The 22,531-nt window shown below is 38.7% G+C and overlaps 1 protein-coding gene across 3 annotated transcripts in view; it reads right to left on the minus strand.

The window, feature by feature from the left end:
• LOC140198562 (KH domain-containing, RNA-binding, signal transduction-associated protein 3-like) overlaps positions 1–22,531 on the minus strand; it is a 217,417-nt gene that overhangs the window by 17,142 nt on the left and 177,744 nt on the right. For 2 of the 3 annotated variants that reach the window (XR_011886202.1, XM_072259588.1), the window contains exon 9: positions 17,708–17,766. Coding sequence is in view for 2 of the 3 variants with exons in the window: in XM_072259588.1 (XP_072115689.1) it covers positions 17,708–17,766 (59 nt within the window). In the remaining variant the exon portion in view is untranslated. Of the gene's footprint in view, positions 1–3,569; positions 3,669–17,707; positions 17,767–22,531 lie in introns of those variants that run through there. The other variant, XM_072259589.1, reaches the window with a different exon arrangement.

Below are 22,531 nucleotides of genomic sequence, written 5' to 3' on the forward strand. Positions count from 1 at the left end.
GGTTACTGGAAACAATTTTACCATTTAATAATTTCATTCTGACATGGCAAGCCTCAATATCATTTTGCTGATTGACCTTCATTATCCTAAATTCACCTATAATGCAAAACTCTTAAAAGTAAAAAAAAATCTGTATTCACAGCTCTCTGAGGTAGATAATTCCAAAGATTCATAATCTTTTGAGAAAATATTCCACAACTTTAAATTTAACCTTTGTGCTGTAATGTAATGTATTATAGTTTTAGATGCTCCCATCAAGGAAAACATTCCAACGGCAAATACTCTGTCAAGTGCTCTCAAAATTTGAATAATTTTCAGTTAAATTATGTCAATCTACAAATTCAATGGGACATTTTATGTTTTGAGTTATCTTCATGCCTCTAAAAATATTTCTGTGTCGGGGCACATAACGATAAAGTTTTATGTGCAGCACTCCTTTTGGAGTATTATAATGGAACTTGGACTTATAATGGAAATTGGATTGTAGTAGTTTGCAGCATTAAATGTAAGATTTCCCCAAAATAACATCTTAAGCACATTACATTGATCTGGAACAGCAGACAAACACATAACTTGCTAAAATCCTTCAGCCACCACCAACTTCCCACCACTGATTCCTCATGACCCAACTTATCCCCATCTACAGTGTGATGTTCACATTCATGTTATTTCTTTCCAGTGCATACATGATCCTAACCCTAATCCAGTTCCATCTCCTCCAACACTATGATGCCAGTGATAAGTTTCCAGTACCTATTCACTGTTTCTGCTGCCAATCCTTCCAATCCCCACTTTCAGAAACTCTCAACCAGGTTGCAACTGATCTCCTAAAGCTAGGCTTAGGAGTAGAATTCCATTAGGCACATTTGGAAATGACTAATGCTGTTTTTATATCTGAGACTTCAGTGGGAACCTAGAGCTAGTAGGATACTAAACATAATTGCCCTTGTTCTCTTATGCCTTTTAGAGTGTGTGTAAAATATTTTACCATGATTCAATAATAAGTGCACATTATTTTCTACCAAACCCCAAAGACTAATAGGCCAAATTAACTCACACCATTCCTCATAAAACAATTCCTTCATCCCAAGAAACAATCTAGCAAACATCCTTTGCATCACTCCAAGTAAAGACTTCTCTTGTGTAACAATCCCAAGAGTTTTTACTACCCTATCAATTTACTTTGTGTCTTTGTTATAAGCCATGCAAAATATCCATTTAACAGGCTGCCCTCAACAACTCCCCTTTTTACCACCTCAAAGTCAATTTAAACATACTTAAGTTAGACATATTCTTAATAAATTTGTACTACCTTGATTAATCTGCTCCGCTCTAAGTGATTATATATGCTTCACAATGCATCTAATAACTTGCCCAATATGACTGCCACACTGATTAGCTTGTGATTACTTGGTCAGTTCCTTTCACCATTTGTACTGTACAAACTATTACCACTCCTTTGAGAGAGTGTTTATTGACCAGATTTCAATTTATTAAAGCAGTATGGTAAATATTGGGGCAAATGATTAGCATGAGCACTGCAGTACAGAATGTTTTCATTCTTCAATAGCTTGAAAACTTTCCTATTACCACACTGCTGCTGCTAGTGGTAAAGGTTTGGAGTTATTTGCTGTCATTCAGGTGAGGGAAAGGATTGTTCTGAAGATGTGCTAAGGTGTTTTGGGGTCTCAGAATTAAGATGCTGGAATCAGTACAGTGCCAGCAAGAGCCTAAAAGATGAAAGGGAAGTAGGGACAGTCCGATAAGGATTTCAATCCACTGCTATGCTAGGAAGTCTAGATTGTTGTGAATGTCTAATGATGACTATTCTTGAGATAATATGATTCGAGTCTCCTGACAAAGTTGTAGAAGTGGGACTGCACAGGATATTACAATATTTATTATGGTATAATAACATTTTAATTACATGATTCTTCTCTTGATGTTTTTGTCCATGAAATTGTTCTCAACTGTATAACTCTTACAAGTTTCCTCAGTAAATAATATAGCAGAGAGAACTAAGGAAAACAGCAGTGACCAGTGCAACCTCATTTACGTCTGATTCCTAGTTTCCAATAATATGAAGAGCTGTACGATCTTGATTCAATTCCACAGACATTAATTTCAAACTACTGTTAAAATTTCATGAATCTAACTTAAGTATTATTTATGGATCTGTCTCTCTAATGCAGAACTAGTACCAACTCTATTAAAATGTTAACGTTTGCACAATGGAGTAAGATTGGGTCTCACATCCATGATTTAACATTAACCCCACCAGCTGAATTTCTCCTACTTAAAATGGAGATCAAATTCCATCCCTCCCACTCCCTATAAGATATATCCAATGTTTAGGTACCAAAGTCTCAAGAACTCAGGCAGTTTTAACCAAAACATATGACATGTCCGGAGGAAATAGCACAACACCCATTTTAATTTTCATCACGTTAATTTGATATAGTTACTTGCCCTATTAAACAAATTACTTTAAAAACTGTGTTAAACAAATGTTCCCTTATGTGGGATGCCGCATGCTGCACATCTTTGTCATATGGACAAGTCAGTATTCAAAGTAAAATCAGGATATGAAATAGAAAGAAAAGCTTAGCTGAAGATAGGCTGGGTTGATAACTCTCTTGATTTGTTTATTGCTCGACTTAAGGATCCATTTTACATCCTTTACCACTCCACTTGCTCTGTATTAAGAACACCTATATAATTTCTATACTGATAGCAAAATTACAAATTCAAACTTTACACTAAAGATTGCAGACTGATGTCAAATTTGACGAAATGGGTCTAACTTACTGGGCAGCAGCTTCCTTCCATTCTCCCTTCTATCAAGTTAACAATCTAGAGCATTTCTTTTGAGGCAAGTTTATGAATAGAACCATTCCCATAGGGAGCTCCCCTTTAGACCTTAATAAAGTTGTTAGGTGTTTGTTCTGCATGTTCTTTACCCTGTTGGTCCTCAGATATGAACTACTGCAAACTTTTCTCCTGCTGAGGTAGCCTGGTCCTACTAATCTGCTGCCAGAATGTGGATTATCAGTTGTGAAGAAGGAGCACAAATGAAATGTTGACATCAAAATAAGGCAAGAACCACATTTTTCATTGAACTAGTTATTATTCCAAAAGAGCTAATCCTATATTCTGTTTCAACTGTCTTTCATATGAGCTTCCATTACTGCCTCTAGGAACTTCCACTAAACTGCATAGCTATGGCACTGTTTTTCTCGTAAGAAGATGACTTCAGTTTTCATATTTCCTAAGGTAGACTGCAGTGATGCTAAACATGATGACGTCAACAGAGCTCTTCAAAATGTGAGTCACTTGCTGAAAGTTATTATTTATCTTCTAATACCTTTTTGAGATCCTTTTATTCCCCCCCCCAATAGTTGGAAGCTTTATCTGTTGTACTCAGAAGAGCGTAAAGAGAATCTCACCCTCCAGTGAGATCTCTCCTGGATTGTCCCCAGGCCCATACTGATGGTACTCATTCTCAATTTACCATGTGTAGATCCTGCTGCCTTATTAACTAATTTAATCAGAATGACAATCCAAGTCAACTCGGAGCCTGGAAAGTTTGCAGTGACAATAAAATACATCTCCAGGATATAGTGCTCTTCCAAGACTGCTTCATCAATAGTCCAGTTATTGAAAATGACCTATTAGAAAAAGAAAACTCATTAGTTAGAAAGGTTAAAAAAACAGCTAAAGATAATAAATTAAGAATGTAGTCTGCTGCATTTTTACTTAAGTAACTGTAAATATCCTGCGCGGGCAAGTTATCATCCTTTGATTCCAAAGGCTCACTGTTTCTCATCCCATCCTGCTATGCCCGGGTAAGTGCTATAATGTTGAGTATTCATTTCTTCCATCCCTGTTCCTCTGTAATGCTATTTGTGCTCTGACTGACATATGCTTTGTGTTCCCCCACAAAAGGTTGGGGTGGGGGAAAGGTTGTGGAGGAAGAAAAGAAAATTTTCATAAAGGTTACAAGAAATATGTAGGCATGTAATATAATCAATAGGTATTAAAAAAAAGACAAAATGAAAATAGAGAAGTGTTACAATATAAAGCCACAGACATAAAATGGAGATGTTGACAGTGTGCACGAGATAGGATACAAGAGAAACATGCTGAGAAGTCAGTGTGCCTGAACTAACAATGCTTGATGCAATGCTTCCTTATCATTACATTACTGAAATTTATGACATCAATGCCCACTTTGCCATCATATCTGTACTGGCTAAAGAAGGCCTACCCAACCTAATCCCAGTCTTCCTACTGGTTCTCGGTGGCTTTATCACCTTAGGTTCACTTCCAAATACTTTGTAGACAAAATGAGGAATCTTGTCTCTACAACAGACTTACAGGCAACAAATGTAATGCTCGCTTCACTTGTTACAAGGAAAAAAAATTTTCTACAGATGATTTCAAATCAGTAAAACCACTGATTACTAACTCTCTACAAGAATGGCTGTCCAGGCCCTGACAATTTAATATAGCTCAATTAAATTCTTAGTTTCATTTGTTCTAAACGTTTTCTTATACCTAATATTCACTATCCCCAATTGAATCCTTGTAAATTACCTCTAAGTCCGAACAATTTTCCTAGCATGATGAATGTAACTGAGCACAATTGTCGAAGCAATGGTCTAACTATTGCTAGCTAGTGCTTATTAAAAATAGGTTGACTGAGCTAGGGCTATTGTCTTTGGAGCAAAGGAGGATGAGAGTCCACTTGATAGATGTGCACAAGATGACAAGCAGCATAGATATCAGCTTCACAGCAGCTTTGTAGTGAAATGTATTCAGTGTTCATAATGAGGTCACCTCTACATAGGAGAAACTAAATTCAGATTATAATACTCCTTTGCCATTCATCATTCATTCAGTCTGCAAAGTAAATTCTGAGATTCTCGTGCATGCCACTTCTGTTCTGGCTTCTCCTTTCTGTCTTCTGCATTACTCCATGGATGTTCAGTATAACTTGTGGATCAGCATCTCATCCTCTGATTTGGCATGTTACAACTGTTGAAACTTATTATTAAGCTCAGTATTTTCTGGCGAAACCCATTCTCATTACACACACATTCACACAGATGTGATTGAAACTGGCAATTCAATTTATGTTGAACATTATAATTTTGCTCCAGTTGCCAGTTTTTAAAATAACATGATTTTGTCAATTTTATGCTATATCCCAATTCTATCCAACCTCCCTCTCTGTAACTTAATACATGCTTTCCCACTTTTCTAGTTTTTATTAAGGTAATTCTGCTTCTCTCCCCACTTCCAACATTCTCTTTTTAATTGCTGTTTCACACAGTTCCACTCTTATTCTGTTTTTCAGTAATAAAGAAAAATATTTTGTCTGAACTCTGTATCACCTTTACCTAGCATTTGAGTATCATGAAGAATCTGAATGTGCAGCATAGCATTCCTTTTTTGTGTATCCCCTTGCATGTTTGACCTGCTCACAAACCCAACCACCAAAGCACAATAACATATATCCTAAACTGAGTATTATTTGCCATTTTACTACCTAACTGACCAGCTCAATATTTGCCTACAGTCCATATGATTTACTGTACAGGGATTTCTTTTCTCATCACATATCATAGATCATCCACAACCTTTTCAAATCAAACTTTTTACATATGTCTCGATATCTAATATATTACACAAAAGGAAAGGCACCTTCAAGAACTTAATGCAAACAGCCGTCTAGTTAAATAACACCCAATCTTTGCTCTTTGCTTCTTATCAGAGTCATTTTGAATCCAACTTGCCACTTTCCCTTTTCTCTTTTGATCAGACTATCATGCTTCTCTAGTTTAAAAAATTGTTCCAAATTTCTTCAAATGTACTACCATTAGCTACCTTCTTGAGAAAAATTCCAACCCTAACAGACAGGAATTTCCGAATCACTGTCTTTGATTAAGCTGTCCAGTTCTCAATGGTAATCTATATGATCCCTCAGCCTTTTATGATTTAAATAGAGAATAGGCTGTACTTTGCACAAACCATTTCCTCTTTAAATATGGGTCAACATTAACAGCTTATCAGCCACCATTTCTAGTGGGGGAAATAAGTTTATATGTTGAATGTAATAGAGGGAAGGAATTATTGCGCACTCTGGGAGAGTATGACAACAATGCGCTTGGATGGTGTTGGGACAACTGCAATAAGTACTCACCCTCATTGCTTTTGTGAAGTCAATTAACCTCCATGGCCTAGTATTCCAGTTGTCCAGACCCACTAATGACGACCTTGGGATCCTCTTGTGGCTGCTGGAGACCAGGATCTCATCCTTTCCTTGTCTTGACTATTTCTACCAGAACTCCAAGATGGAACACAAAAATGGGGAATTCCTGGAACTCATTTGTGTTGCCATAAATATTCAGTGTAGTTCAGTGTAGTATTCATGCAAAAATGAAAGCAAGGTTTGCAATTTTGCTTTAATGGGGCATTCCACTTTTCATAAGCATTCAAAGGTCTGCCAGAAACTATCCAACTTCAGTCATCCTCTAGACTCTCAAATGTACAGAAAGGAAGCCTGTTAATTTTGTGGGAATGAAGTACAGGCTACAGATACATCCATGCCTCATCATGTAATACCAGCCCATCTGTCCCAATATATTTAGCAAAAGTGAACATAACATGTAGAATATGAGGTTAACAACCTAGGCCAAGAAATTGGATTAGTAATAAAACATATGCTTTTGTAAGTGCACAAAGTGTGCATGCTTTAAAGTTTTAGCATTTATTACCCGCTTGAAGTCCTGCTCAATGAGGAAACTGGACTGGGCATTTCCCTCACAATTCATCCTTCCATGGGTGTGATTTATCCATCATTCACATGTGATATCATTAATATGCATGCTGCATATTTCTGACACACTTATAGAAAATGCACTAAGAGATCATGACCTACAACCTTATTCACAGCAGAACAAGGACTAAGCTGAATAGTTTCAGGAACCATACAGGAGAGCTCCTGGTGAAACATTTGCTGTATATACACAGATGAACTTACATTGATGTTTCCTGATCGTTTCATTGCTGTTACAACTCAAATGTAACGGCACAGGAAAAGCACATTCTATTTATATTTGTAGGTAGAATAAAATTACAATAGTGATTTCTCAGATCAAAGCTGAGCCAGTTTTGCAGGTAATTCTTGCTGGCCCTTAAATTTGGCATTTTGGTAAACACAGTACTAATTTAGTGCACTAGAAATAGATTAAATTCTAATTCTAATTAATTAAAATTTTCAAAATGACATTATGTTCTTTTTACTCTTGAACTGAGGTTAAACATTAATATCTCTTTATTACATTATAGATCAGACTGCAATTATGGAGAGAAGTAATTAATATTTTTGGTTAAAGATCCTTTATCACAGCTTTTCATGAGGATCTTAAAGTAAAATTTCAGGTTGATGATCCAGATAAAGGCTTTAATACAGAATCACTGACCCGAAATGCTAACTTTTCTCTTTCCAAAGATTTTGGCTGACTTGTTGAGTGTTTCCACTATTTTTTATTTTTGTTCTAAATACACTGCATCTAAAGTTCTTTGATTTTCTTCCATTGCAAAGCTGGTTTTAAATATAGAAACAAATAAAGACAATATTAAAATATTAATTGAAGGAAATCAATCCTTTATGTATGCTTTACTGTCGTCCAAATATAAACTAAATTAGGAAAATCCACACTATATTATGCACACTTTATTTTCCTCAATCTGTTCCCTCTGAACTATAATGGTCAGCCCTTATTCTCAGTTCCTTATTCTCATTCCTCAAGCCTCTACACTCAGCAGATCATTTCCTGGAAATGCAGTTATTTAAACTTTGATGATACCAAAAATTTATTTTATTTCTCAGCATTCCAAAAATTTTTCTTTTCCATCAACCCTAATAACAATGCTCAGGCCACTTCGCTTAGAAGCACAAAAGATGCAACAGCAGCCCTTTCAAAATCCTTCCATTCCACCTTCAAGGACACCAAATGTTGGTTGGAACATGCAACTTAATCATAGATCAATGCAACATGGATATAGCCCTTTCTGCCTAACAAGTCCATACTGCCCATGTGCCCACCTTGCCAACTCTTCTCAAATTGTTGATTGTATTCTCCATTCAGAATATGATCTCCTACGTATAATTCTATATACAAGCATGACTCAGATAATCAGCTACCTGTCATTTTTAATCATAAACACAAGAAATTCTGCAGATGCTGGAAATCCAGAGTAACAAAATACTAGAGGAAGTCAACAGGTTAGGCAGCATGTATGGAAAGGAATAAACAGCCACCGGTTCTGGCTGCGATCCTACATCAGGACTAATAAGGGGAGGGGAAGAAACCAGAATACGAAGATGCTGGTGGTGGGAGGAAGGGAATAAGTACAAGTAAGAAGGTGATAGGTGAAGCCTGGTGGGTAGAGCCGGGGGGGGGGGGGGGGACAGTGAAAAGCTGGGAGGTGATAGGCAGGTGAGAAGAAGAGGTAAGAGGAGAGTCAGTGTGGGTGATGAAAGAAGAGGGAAGGAGAAGGGAAAAAAAAAATCAGAATTTAGAAAAAAAAATCAATGTTCATGTCATCAGGTCTGAGTTTACTCAGATGAAATATGAGGTATTGCTCCTCCAACCTGAAATAGCCTCATGGTGGCAATAGAGGAGGCCATGGACTGACATGTTGTAATGGGAATAGGGATTGGAATTAAAATGGCTGGTCACAGAGAAATTCTGCTTGTTGCCGATGGATCACCTGGTTTCACCCATCACCTTCTAGCTTGCACTCCTTCCCTCCCCCCCCCCCCCCCATCTTCTTATTCTGGCTTTTCTCCCTTCTTTTCCAGTGCTGATACGTGTTCTTGGCCCAATATGTTGACTGTTTCCTCCTTTCCATAGATGCTGCCTGACTTGCTGAGTTCCTTGAGCATTTTGTATTTGTCATTTTAAGTCTTCATTTTACTCTCATACTGATTTCTCTAAGTTTAGCCATTTATATTATTTTAACTAAATTCAATTTTCAATCAGGCTTCATGTTCTTCAGCCGAAGACCTTATTGACCATATTCCCATGCTACTATGTAAAGCAAATGAAGAGATTCCTTGGGGTGCTGACTAGAATTATTAGAGGATTGGAGGATGGCAAATGTTCTGTTTTTGAGAAAGGTAATAGGGAAATCCCGGATATTATAGACCAGTAAGTCTTATGACAGTGGTGGGCAAATTAATGAAGAGGGTTCTTAGGGTCAGGATTTATGAGCACTTGGAGAAGCATAAACTTATTAGGAATAATGAGCATGGCTTTATAAGGGGCAGGCTGTGCCTCATGAGTCTGATTGAGTTTTTTAAAGTGGTGACAAAACAAATTAAGGAAGGGCAGTGGATGTAGTATATATAAATTTTAGTAAGGTGTTTGACAACGTTCCTCAAGTTCACGAAGCATGCCACAGTCCCGAGGAGACACCAGATTGTTTGGCGGGAGAGAGAGTTTAAAAGAAGCATGAGTCAGTCAGTACATTTTGCATGTCACAGATCCAAAGAGACATTGGATTGCACATAATTAAGCAATTGGCAAGAAGCAGTTTAAATAAAAAAGGTTAGGTTTAAGCAGAGAGGCCATTGTTTGAGTGGGCCAATGTTGGAGTGGGGAGTTGAGGCTTTGCTTTATTGAGGCTCTGACGAGGAGAGGCTAGGCTGTAGGTAGATTTTTTTTCATTATTTCTTTATTTGTTATCACACATTTAAAGCACTAAGGATACAGACAGGATACTAAAATGCACCTCTTGCGGAATGTGGGAAGGTAGGGAGACCTCCAGTACCTCTGATAACTACACTTGCAAGTGTATCCAACTGCAGCTTCTGGCAGACTGTGTTAAGGAGTTGGTGCCAGAACTGGATGAACTCTGGATCATTTGGGATGCTGAAGGGTTGATAGATAGGACATACTGGGAGGTAGTTACACCAAAAGTGCAGGACACAAGTAACTGGGTGACCATTAGGAGGGAGAAAGGGGATATGCAGCCAGTGCAGAGTATCCCTATGGCTCTTCCTCTCAACAACAGGTATAACACCTTGGATACTGGTAAAGGGGAGGTGGGGAGTTGACAGGGTCTCTGGCTCTGTGGTTCAGAAGGGAAGGGGATAGAAGAGGCAATTTGTAGTGTTGAGGGGTTCATTGGTTAGGGAAACAGGAAAGGGAACCTGTCAATGAGAACAAGATCCCCAGATGGTTTGTTGCCTTCCAGGTGGTAGGATGAGGAAAACCTCGGATTGAATTCACACCATTCTAAAGTGGGGGAGGAGGGAGTAAGGTCATAGTCCACATCGGTACCAATGGCATGGGTAGGAGGGGTGACAAGGTTCTGCAAAGTGAATTCAGAGAGTTAGATGCTAAGTTTAACAACTGCATCTCCAGGATTGTGATTTCGGGACTGCTACGTGTGCCACGTGCTAATGAGGCCAGAAATAGGAAGATCATAGCTTAACACGTGGCTAAGGAGTTGGTGCAGGAGGGAGGGCTTCAGATTTTTGGATCATTGGGTTCTCTTCTAGGGAAGGTGGAAGTTATACAAAAGGGACAGTTTGCACCTGAACTGGAGGCGGGGTAATATCCTAGCAGGAAGGTGTGCTAATGCTGCTGGGGGTGGAAGGGGTGTTAAAACTGGAGAGGATGGGAACCAGAGCTCCAGAAAAGATAATGTCGAGTGGTTGAGAAGAATGATATTGTTAAGCCTACACACAAAGTAAGGAATCGAAAGGTTGAGCATGATGGGACTTGTATTCTGAGCTGTGTATATTTCATTACAAGGAGTATTGTAAGAATGGCGAATGAGCTAAGGGCATAGATCAGAACATGGAATTATGACATTGTAGCCATTAATGGCATTTTGCTGCAGGAAGGACAGAACAAATACCTCAATGTTTGGGGGGAGGGGGGGTTCGGTTGCTTAGACATGATAGAGCAGGAGGAATTAAAGGGGGAAGGAGTGGCATTATTAGATAAAGGAAAAAGCCACCACAGGGCTCACTCAGGATAGACTGGACAGCTCATCTAGTGAGACTTTAGAAATGAGGAATAAGAAAAGTATGACCACGTTAATGGGATTATATTATAGACCACCCAACAGTCCGCAGGATTTAGAGAATATATGTAGAAAGGTCGCAGACTGTTGTAAGAAACCATGTGATAGTAGGTGATTTTAACTTCCCACATATTGACTGGGACTTCCAAACTGCAAAAGGGCTGGATGGGAAAAGGTTTGTTAAATGTGTTCAGATAAGCTTCGTTAATCGGTAAGTACAAGTCCCAACTACAGAGAGTGCAATACTAGATCTCCTATTAGAGAATGAGAAAGGCAGGTGACAGAAGTTTTGGAGAAAGGCCAATTTTGACAGTTTCAGAAAGGATCTGGCAAGTGTGGATTAGGACAGGTTGTTTTCTAGCAAAGGTGTACTTGGTAAATGGGAAGCTTTCAAAAGTGAAATTTTGAAAGTGCAGAGTTTGTATGTGTGTCTGATTACAGAAGATGATGAGGAGGAGTTGGCTGACTTGAAGCAAATTAGGGTGAACAAATCCCCAGGGCCTGACAAGGTGTTCACTTGGACCATAAGGGAGGTTAGTGCCGAAATTGCAAGGGCCCTAGCAAAACTATTTAAAACATCCTTAGCCGCAGGTGAGATGCCAGAGGATAGCTAATGTTGTTCCGATGTTTAAGAAAGGCTCTGAGTCTAACATCAGTAGTGGGAAAGCTATTAGAAGGTATTCTAAGGGACCAGATATACAAATATTTTGATGGACAGGAACTGATTATGGTTAAACAACATGCCTTTCTGCATGGTAAGCAATGTTCCCTCTACTGTGAGTGTGAGTGAGTGTGTGCACACATCTTTTGCACAAATGAATTTAAACTGTGAACAAAAGGTCACCCTCTAACTCAATGGCATGTTAAGTATATTTCATGATCATACATAATCACAAATCGTTTTCCAGTTTCCAATGCACATAGTGTTGTCAACATGGAGTTTGCGATGATTTGTCTGTGGATTTTAGAACTGGCTTATTGAAGAAATTATTCAGTGCACACACTAGTCATTACAAATTAGAGGGAACATTGGTGATAATTTGTGTTTCGAATATCCTGGTTTAGGATAATCTATTATTTTATTAATACAGTTATGCTGTTGGGTATTTTATTTTCTGCAGATTTTCTCAAAGTGCAATAAGTATTCCTTTAATTACATTATATAATCAAGTATTTCATTTTTATTTAAAATAAAATTTGATTGTTAGGTTTGTTGCATTAGCCAAATAGATTTGTCTTGTTAACATTTTTTCCGAGTGCACAGAAAAAGAATGGGGGAGTCATTTTCTAGAGAGAGCGAGGGATTGCAGGAGAAAGGAGAATGGAAACATACAATGAACATCAAAGAGGAACGGAGTGAAATGCTCACAGACCTCATATGGAAGGACAGATACTGATGTTGGGAAATCCTCATGCAGACAATAGTTAGCATATGGCATTGAAGAAAGTTTGTTGCCTTTTTCCTTGAAAGTTGCATGAATATTTGTTTCCTGAGACAGATTCTTCAATGCAAACCCATTTTGGTATCATGAGTAAACTAAGTGAAGCAAGCTGGCTTGATTATGCAACAATGAGCTCCAATGATTATGTGCATGATATAGATTAATATTTATATATATGGGTGGGCACTTTCTTTATTTTGTGTTGTATAGTACTTTATGTTTGTTATAGTTTAAAATATTTAGTCAATACAATTTCAATTTAAGATTATACTGGCGAGAGTTAAATTATTGTTTCCTATTGAACAGTAAATTTACATGGGTGTGTCAGTGTTTCTACAGTAATTGCCTCCGTTTTGCCTTAGAATGAACCATCAAACTTTTATGTGTGTGCTTACCTAAATATTTACTCTAGACACATTATTACCCATGTGTTGTCGAGTTATGTTGCTGTTCGTTTGTATTCACAGTAACAGTTAACTCATTAGCCTACACTGAGAGGAATATATGCCGAACCAATCTTAAGAGTTTTTTCAAACAAGTTACCAGGAAAGTTGAAAGGCAGTGGATATTGTCTACATGGACTTTAGCAAGGCCTTTGACAAGGCCCCACATGGGAGGTTAATCAAGAAGATTCAGTTGCTTAGCATTCAAGTTGGTAGTAAATTCCATTAGACATTGGTTTTGCGGAGAGGCCAGTGAGTGGCTGCATCTCTGACTAGAGGCCTGTGACTAGTGGTGTGCTGCAAGGATCGGTGCTGGATCTGTTGCTGTTTGTCATCTATTTCGATGTTCTAGATGATAATGTGGTAACCTGGATCAGCAAATTTGTGGATGACACCAAGATTGGGGCTGTAGTGGAGAGCAAGGAAGACGATCAAAGCTTGCAACTGATGAAATGGACTGAAAAATGGCAGATGGAAGTTAATGCAGACAAGTGTGAGGTGCTCCACTTTGGGAGGACAACCAAGGTAGGTCTCACATGGTGAAGAGTGTGGTACAATAGAGACCTGGGAATACAAATCCATAATTTCTTGAAAGAGTTGTCATAGGTAAACAGGATCGTAAAGAAAGCTTTGGCACACTGGCCTTGTTGAAATTGTATAAGACGTTGGTGAGGCCTAAAAGGGTGTTGTGTCTGGTTTTGGTCACATACCCACAGGAAAAACGTAAGATAGAAAGAGTACAGTGAAAAATCACAAGGATGCTGCTGGGACTTCAGCAAAAGTTGAGTAGGTTAGGACTTTATTCCTTAGCATGTAGAAAATTGAGGGATGATTTGATACAGGTATATAAATTTATAGGGGTCATAGATAGGGTAAATGCAAACAGGCTTTATCCACTGAGATTGGGTGAGACTACAATTAGAGGTCATGGGTTAAAGGTGAAAGATAAAATGTTTAAGGGGAACAATAGGAGAATTTCTTCAGTCAGAGTGTGGAATGAGCTGCCCAGTGCATGTGGTGGATGCAGGGTCGATTTCAACATTTAAGAGAAATTTGGATAGGTAAGTGGATAGGAGGGGCATGGGGCAAAGTCTAGGTGCAGGTCGATGGGACTAGGCAGAATAATGGTCTGATGTGGACTAGGTGAGCCGAAGGGCCTGTTTCAGTGCTATGACTCAAAGCATGGGATCCAGGCAGACATGGCTGTGAAGATTCTGAATTGGCTAGTCCACAAAGGCAGAGGGTGGTAATAGATGGAAATATTCTACCTGAAGGTCTCTGACTAATGGTATTTTTCAGGCATTGTTGTGGGAACCCAGCTCTTTGTGATTTTGATCAATGACTTGCATGAGGAAGTGAAAGGTGGTTTAGTCAGTTGGCAGATGATACAAAGGTTGGTGGTGGGGGATAGTATAGAAGGTTGTCACATGTCATAAAGGGATATAAATTGGATGTGGAGCTGAGCAGAGAAGTGGTAGACAGAGTTCAGTCTAGAAAAGTGTGAATTGATATACTTTGGAAGATTGAGCTTGAAGGCAGAGTACAAGATTAATAGCAGGATTATTAGCAGTGAGGAGGAACAAAGGGATCTTGGTATCCATTGATTTCTTGAAGTTGTATGCCTAAATTGATAGGGAGGTTATGAAGGTGTATAGTGAGCTGGCCTTCATTGGTTAGGCAACTGAGTTCAAGAGCTATGAAGCAATGTTACAGCTCTATACAACCCTGGTTATAATACCTTTGGAGTATTGTGCCTCATTATAGGAAGGATGTGGAAGCTTTAGAGATAGTGCACAGAAGACTTACCAGGATACTACCTGGATTTGAGAACATCTTATGAGAAAAAGCTGACCAACTAGGCCCTTTCTCTTTCCTGTGAAGGAGGATGAGAGCAATTTGATAGAGGTGTATAAGATTATGAGAGGCACAGACACAGTGGAGAGCCAGTACTTTTTTTCTGCAATGGCTGGTATAAGAGGAGATTCATTTTAAGATGAATGGAGATGTTTAAAGCTGGTTCTTTACATAGAGTGATAGGTGCCTGGAACATACTGCCAGGAGTGGTGGTGATGCCTGATACAATAGGAACATTAAAGAGATTCTTAGATAGGTAGTGGTAAGAAAAGTGATGGATTATAAGCTGTGTAGGATGGAAGGGTTGGATTGATTGCAGTGTGGTTTATTTGCCATCAGAATGGAGAATGGCTGAACAGTTAGCAGGGACTGGAAGTATTGCCTGTTCTTTGGCATTAACATGGGTCCTATGCCCTTTACCTCCACCATATTCCCAAGTTCAGACAATTGTTTTTCTATGTTTTCCTCTTCCTCTGTTGTAACTACTTACACTTTCACTGAACTTATCTTTTGTTTATTTGCCTTTTACTTAAAGTAGTATGTAAATACCTAAACAACTGTCAGGGTGGTGGCAAAAGGATTTATTCCCTGTCAAGTGGAGCACTGGTGCATATAAATTTTTATAAGGACTTAGCAAGTAGATGCACACAAGAGCTTGCAAATGTTGAGATTTAGAGAATCAAACTAAATGCTGGAGGAACTCAGTAGGTCAGGCAGCTTCTGTGGACAGTTGATGTTTTGCTTTGAGAAAGGGCAAGAGAGGACAAAGAACTTGTACACAAAAAAACAGATGTGGAAATAATTATGATTTCTTTCAAAGTGTCCACAAAAATGTAAGTTGATTGGTCTTTGTTTGTAATGCATCATGTCATATGATGTAGGCGATCATGGTCCTTTCATGGCCATGATTGTTCTGGGCAAATTTTTCTACAGAAGTGGTTTGCCATTGCCTTCTTCTGGGCAGTGTCATTACAAGCTGGGTAACCCTAGCCATGATCAATACTCTTCAGAGATTGTCTGCCTGGCATCAATGGTCGCACAACTAGGACTTGTGATGTGCACCATCCATCACCTGCTCCAATTGCTTCAGGTGACCTTGATCAGGGGGCTAAGCAGGTACAGCTTGCCCAAGGGTGACCTGCTGGCTATTGGAGGGAAGGAGCCCCTTACACCTCCTTTGGTAGAGGCGTATTCTATTTCTAACCCACCATCCAATTGGTCTTCAGTGCAGATAATTACCTCCCTTGTTGTCTGGACTATTATTTATCATTCAATTAACATCCATCCTCTACTCAGGCACAAATCTTTCCTTTTTGCTCTTTCCCCTGCCTCTGTGGTGTTCAAACACTATTAATCACTAACATTTCCAATTCAAGTGAAATGTAATTAACACCTGCGTCTCTCTACCAATTTCAGAATTCAAAACAGCTTTTTCAAAACCACTGTGCATTTTGGTTTGAAAATTCTGGAGACTGCATTACTGATTATGCTATTCTGTTCTCAACTTTTGAGCCTCTTCTCCATTTCTTGTCTCTTTTTCTAGGAAGTGCAAAGTTGAAGAACTCTAAACAATCAGCATGTCAAACAGAATATGTGTAAGAGAAAAAAGTTAACATTACATGTCCAAATCCATTGCAACAATTCAATTTTCTGTAGCAGGGAAGACGGAAGAGAGATAAGTAAACAAAGGGAATATTTATGAAAGGGTAAAAACAAATTAGTTAGTGCATCTGGTGGAAACAGACTACATTTCTGTAATAGTCATACAACACAAAACTGTGACTTCAGCCCAGACAACCCCCGCCCCCCCCCACTGCACTATTACTATGCCAATCATAAACTACTTATCTACATTAATCCCATTTTCAAGCACTTGGTCCATAGCCTTCTGTACCATGGTAATTCACATCCACATCCAAATACTTCTTAACCATTGAGAAAGTAATAATTACTTCACTCAACCATTTTGGGTGAAGTCGTTATTCCTCAGATCACCTCCTAACTGCTTGCCACCACATTAAACCTAGAGCCTTTGAATTTAGACATTTCTGTTATGGAAAGAAAGCTTTACTGTTACCCTGTCACTATCCCTCATGCCGTTGCTTACCACTATCTGGTCCTCCCTCAGGCTCCCCCTCTCCAAGGAAAAGAAACCCAGCCTCTCCAGATAAATAATACATTCCATTCCAGGCTACATCTGGGCTTCTATCTTTGGTTGGTGTTTCCAGAATTTTCTGTTTTTTTTTTGAGATTTCCACCATCATTTTTTAAAAATTCTAACTGAATACCAGCTCCCAAAGCAGTACAAGTACTTAAGAGAACTACATAAAGTAGGGCAAGAAAAGGATTGTGCAGAACATCACAGTTGAGATAGCTGTTGCCTCAAAGCTCCAGTGACTAGGTTCACTCCTGTCATCCAGTGCTGTTGGTGAGATACTTGCACATTCTCCTTGTGACAGTGTGGATTTTCCCCGGTTTCTTCCTACGACCCAAAGATGGCTAGATTGGTAGGTTATATGCCCATTGTAATTCACCCCTAGTATACAGATGAGTTGTCGAATTTGGGGTGGGTGGTTCGAATGTGGGAGAAGACTGAGAATAGAAAGAGGGGCAATACACTATAAGGAAAATAAATCAGTGAATTGGATTACTCTACAACATAGACTCAATGGGCCAAAATAGCTTCCTGCTGCATCATAGGGAAATATGAAATATAAACTAGGTAGGTGCAATGAACAGTTCCTTTGCTGTAATTCTTATGGGACATCCTAAATATGTGATAACACAAAATTTTCATTTTATCCAACAGCACCTGAAATATGAATAACACCTAGAAATTTTGTATAATACGCGATTACTTACCAAATGATTCATATGATTCCTGACCAGTTCCATGACCATAATCATAATAATCTGATGCGCTGTAAATAAGAGACATTTATGAATCAGATTATTTCAAGTAAATTACTTAATGTGTTTATATGTAAACTCTGGAAGCAAATTGGCAATTAGAGACTTGGCATCATATTTTCAAATCAATCCTCAAGTGAAAGTGATAAACATATCTAGTAATTAAACAAATTGTCATCACCACCACCTTCTCAGTTTAGCATTGTTTTGTTTCAAAATAATTTCAGTTATAGGCTCTAAGAATGGATACAACTTCAGGTTGTGGTCTTCAATCATACAGCCACAGATTAATGCAGTCAAACAAGTCTGTACTGACCACTTGCCCGCCCAGCCAGTCCCAATTTCCCGTGTTTTAGCCCTCAGCTCCCCAAACTCTGACCCTCACTGTGCCTATCCTAGTGCCTTTTATAATGCTCACCTTTCCCCCTCCTAACAGAAGTTAAATGGCTACAAAATAACCCATTAAATTCCAAAATAAGCTCGAGACACTAATCAGAAAGGTTGCAAAGGCAGTGTGTTTACAGTTTAAAAATAAATCTGAGTTCTTTGGCAAAAACATGTAGTTACCACTGCTTCAAGGACTGAATCGATGCTTGCATGAATTCCCAGCTGTCTAGAAGTGATGGAACAGTTGGATTCCTGAGAGATTGGAAATCAACTACTCACTACAGCTGGACTTAAATAGTTGAGGTGAAATGAAGCCAATGGAACTATTAGTTGTTTATTTTTGATTAGAAATTTCAGACAAGAAATTGAAATACATCTTCAAGAGAGTATGCTGAATTGGTGGAGGGATTCTGCAGAAAAAGCACAAGTATTTTGTTGTTCATGAGACTGCCTGAAATGTGACAATAAACCTTGCACCTACCAAATGCACAGAACGAATACTCCAATAAGGTGTTATTTTATTCAGCTCAAAGCCAGTGGAATTGAAGGATCGTAGGCTACTGCTGTGGAGATGATAGGGAAGATTATGGAGATGACTGAAGGATGTTGGTTCTGGAAGAAGAACGTCAGTAGCCATGGAAGCTTAAACTGTCATCTACTTGGGAAAATGATGGACACCACAAACTTGGTATCTAAAATAATGATGAGACTGACTTTAAACCTCTGGCTATTTCCTGCTTCAGTGTATGAAGCCCTTGCCATTCTAAGACCTAACTGACTGTATAATATTGCACGTTATGAAACTGAACACTGCAAGTTCGTGTCACTATGCAGGCCTAAAGGTCTCTGTGCTTGTGTGCAATATCCTTAGCAGGAACAGGATCCAATTTCTTAAAGCCTGTAGTGCTCAAGGTAATACAGAAGGTTTACAGCATAAAAAGGTCTTTTGGTCTGTCATGTCCTTGCCTGCTCTATGTTTAGAATAGTCCAGCTTGACCCACTACATACTGTCCTCTTAATACCTCTGCAAGTTTTTTTTCCTTTCAGACACCTCCTATCTCATCATTTTAAATATCCACTACTACCATAACAGAACATTCCAGATCCTACACATGTGCCATATAAACAAATTTCTCCTGTCAGTTTTGATTCTTGCCAAATACATTCGGAATCAGATTTATTATATTGACTTAGATGTGAAATTTGTCATTTTGCTGCAGCACTACAACACAAAGACATAAAATTCCTATAAATTTCAAATATAGTGTAAAAATAATGATGGACCTTCATTCTATGTTTCTAATTTGTGAACTTCTCTCTATACCCTTCAGATTCTCTTTGTTCCTTTATAAACAACCACAGCTTCTCATATATGTCTATGCAACTGAACTGTCTTATTCCAGAAATGTCTTTAGTGATCTTTGCTTTTCATCTTTCAAAGTGTAGTGCCCAATACTCCACTAAAGGCCCAGCCATTGTTGTGTAGGTTCATTACCACTTCCCTGTTCTTCTATCCTATGTCTCTGTTATACAGTCAGGAATTGCACACAATTTTTTTTAGAAACCATTTTATCAACCTGCCTTGCCACTTCTAATGAATTATGCTCATGTAACATCAGGTCTTTACTCGTGTTCCTTTTAGAATTACGCTTTCTAGCTTATTTAGCTTCTCCTCGTTTTTCCATTTCAAAACTTAATTCTCATTCCTAAGCATTAAATTTATCTGCTATCTATCGTACTGATTCCCCAAACCTGCTCGTATCTCTTTAAAGTCCATTATTCATGTTCTTATAATTCACAATGCCAGCAAATATGGAAACTTTGCTCTGTGCACAGAGCTCCAAGTCATTAATGCAGCTTGAGAATCCTGCATTATCCATTGGGGATCTTCAATGAACACTTCCTTCCACTCAGGCTTGAGGGGAGGTGGGAAGAATATTCACTACTATCATTCCTTCTATTTTGTATCTATGCTATTTTTCATTCCAGGGGTTTCCACTTAAATAAGACTATTACATGGCACTTCAATAATTCCTTTTGAAAACAAATACATACATTTTCCTCACAAATCCCATTACCTTATCAAAACTCTTACCAAGCTAGACATGATTTGGCTTTAACAAATCCATGATGACCAATCAATCTACACTTATCCAAATGACTGGTTAATTCAGTCGATGATTACTATTCCTTGACATTCCTCCCATCAAGCTTAAACTGCATGCACTGAGGTTACTGGATTTATTTTCACAAACATTTTTTTGGTCAGTTATTTGCAATTGTTCAGTTCCCAGGCAGGAACCCTCAATGCTGAAATGATTATGGCCAGACATTTTCTTATGCTTCCCTCAACAATGTAGAACATACTAACTTCGACCAGGTATTTATCCACTAGATCAGATCTTATATATATGTATATTATATACAGTTGCAAGAAAAAGTTAGTGAACCCTTCACAATTATCTGGCTTTCTGCATTACTTACTCATAAAATGTGATCTGATCCTCTCTAAGTCACCAATAATAGAATCAGAATCAGAAACAGGTTTATTATCACTGGCATGTGACATGAAATGTGTTAATTTAGCAGCAGCAGTTCAATGCAATACATAATATAGAAAAAAAAATAACAAATAAATCAATCACAGTATACGTATATTGAATAGATTAAAAATAGTGCAAAATACAGAAATACTATATAAAAAAAAGGTGAGGCAGTGTCCAAGGGTTCAATGTCCATTTAGGAAATGGATGGCAGAGGGGAAGAAGCTGTTCCTGAATCGCTGAGTGTGCACCTTCAGGCTTCTGTACTTCATACCTAATGGTAACAGTGAGAAAAGGGCATGCCCAAGGTGCTGGACATCCTAAATAAAGGACACTGCCTTCCTGAGACACCGTTCCTTTAAGATGTCCTGGGTACTTTGTAGGCTAGAACCCAAGATGGAGCCAACTACATTTACAACCCTCTACAGCTTTTTTTGGTCCTGTGCAGTAGTGCCCCCATACCAGACAGTGATGCAGCCTGTTAAAATGCTCTATAGAAGTTTTTGAGTGTATTTGTTGACATACCAAATCTCTTCAAACTCCTAATGAAGTATAGACAAATACAATCTGCCTAAAGCAATAACACACAAACAATTGTCTTATCATGACCTTACTGAATATATTGTTTAATCATTCACAGTCCAGACTGGAAGAAGTATGTGAACCCTTGCATTTAATAACTGATAGAAGCTCCTATAGCAGCAATAACCTCCACCAAACGTTTCCTGTCGCTGCTGATCAGACATTCACAATGCCGAGGAGGAATATCAGACCATTCCTCCATACAGAACTGTTTCAGTTCATAAATATTTGTGCGATACCTTGCATGAACAGCCTTCCTCAAATCATGCCACAGCATCTCAATTGGGTTAAGGTCTGGATTCTGACTTGGCCATTCCAAAACACGAATTGTCTTCTTTTTAAACCATTCTGTTTTTGATTTACTCTTCTGTTTCTGATCATTATCTTGTTGCATCATCCAACTTCTATTAAGCTTCAAGTGATTGAATTGACTTTATTACTTACATCCTTCATATACCTGAGGAGTAAAAATCTTTACGTCATGTCTCTGTCCAAATATGCAATTTATAATAAATAGTATGTACAACAGGACAGTCAATATAACATAGAAATACAGTTGTGTCAGCATGTGTTAAGCAGTCTGATGACCTGGTGGGAGAAGCTGTCCCAGAGCCTGTTGGTTCTGGCTTTTATGCTAGAGTACTATTTCCTGGATGGTAGCAGCTGGAACAGTTTGTGGTTGGGGTGACTTGGGTCTCCAATGATCCTTTGGGCCCTTTTTACACACCTGCCTTCGTAAATGTCCTGAGTAGTGGGAAATTCACATCTACAGATGCGCTGGGCTGTCCGCACCACTCTCTGCAGAGTCCCGTGATTGAGGGAAGTACAATTCCCATACCAGGCAGTGATGCAGCCAGTCAGGATACTCTTAATTATGCCCTTATAGAAACTTCTTAGGATTTGGGGGCCCACACCAAACTTCTTCAAATGTCGGAGGTGAAACCAATACAGCCAATACGTGCAGACTATGTGAGATCCTCAGTAATGTGTATGCCGAGGAACTTACAGCTTTTCACTCTCTCAACCCCAGATCCACTGATGTCAATAGGGGCTAGTCTATCTCCATTCCTCCTGTAGTCCACAAGCAGCTCCTTTGTTTTTGCGACTTTGAGGGAGAAGTTGTTTTCTTGACACCACTGTGTCAGGGTGATGACTCCTTCTCTTCTCTGTAGGTTGTCTCATTATTTGAGATTACACCAATTAGGGTAGTGTCATCAGCAAATCTAATTAGCAGATTGGAGCTGTGGGTGATGATACAGTTATA

The sequence above is a fragment of the Mobula birostris genome, chromosome 1 (genome assembly GCF_030028105.1).
Source record: "Mobula birostris isolate sMobBir1 chromosome 1, sMobBir1.hap1, whole genome shotgun sequence".
Lineage (NCBI taxonomy): Eukaryota > Metazoa > Chordata > Chondrichthyes > Myliobatiformes > Myliobatidae > Mobula > Mobula birostris.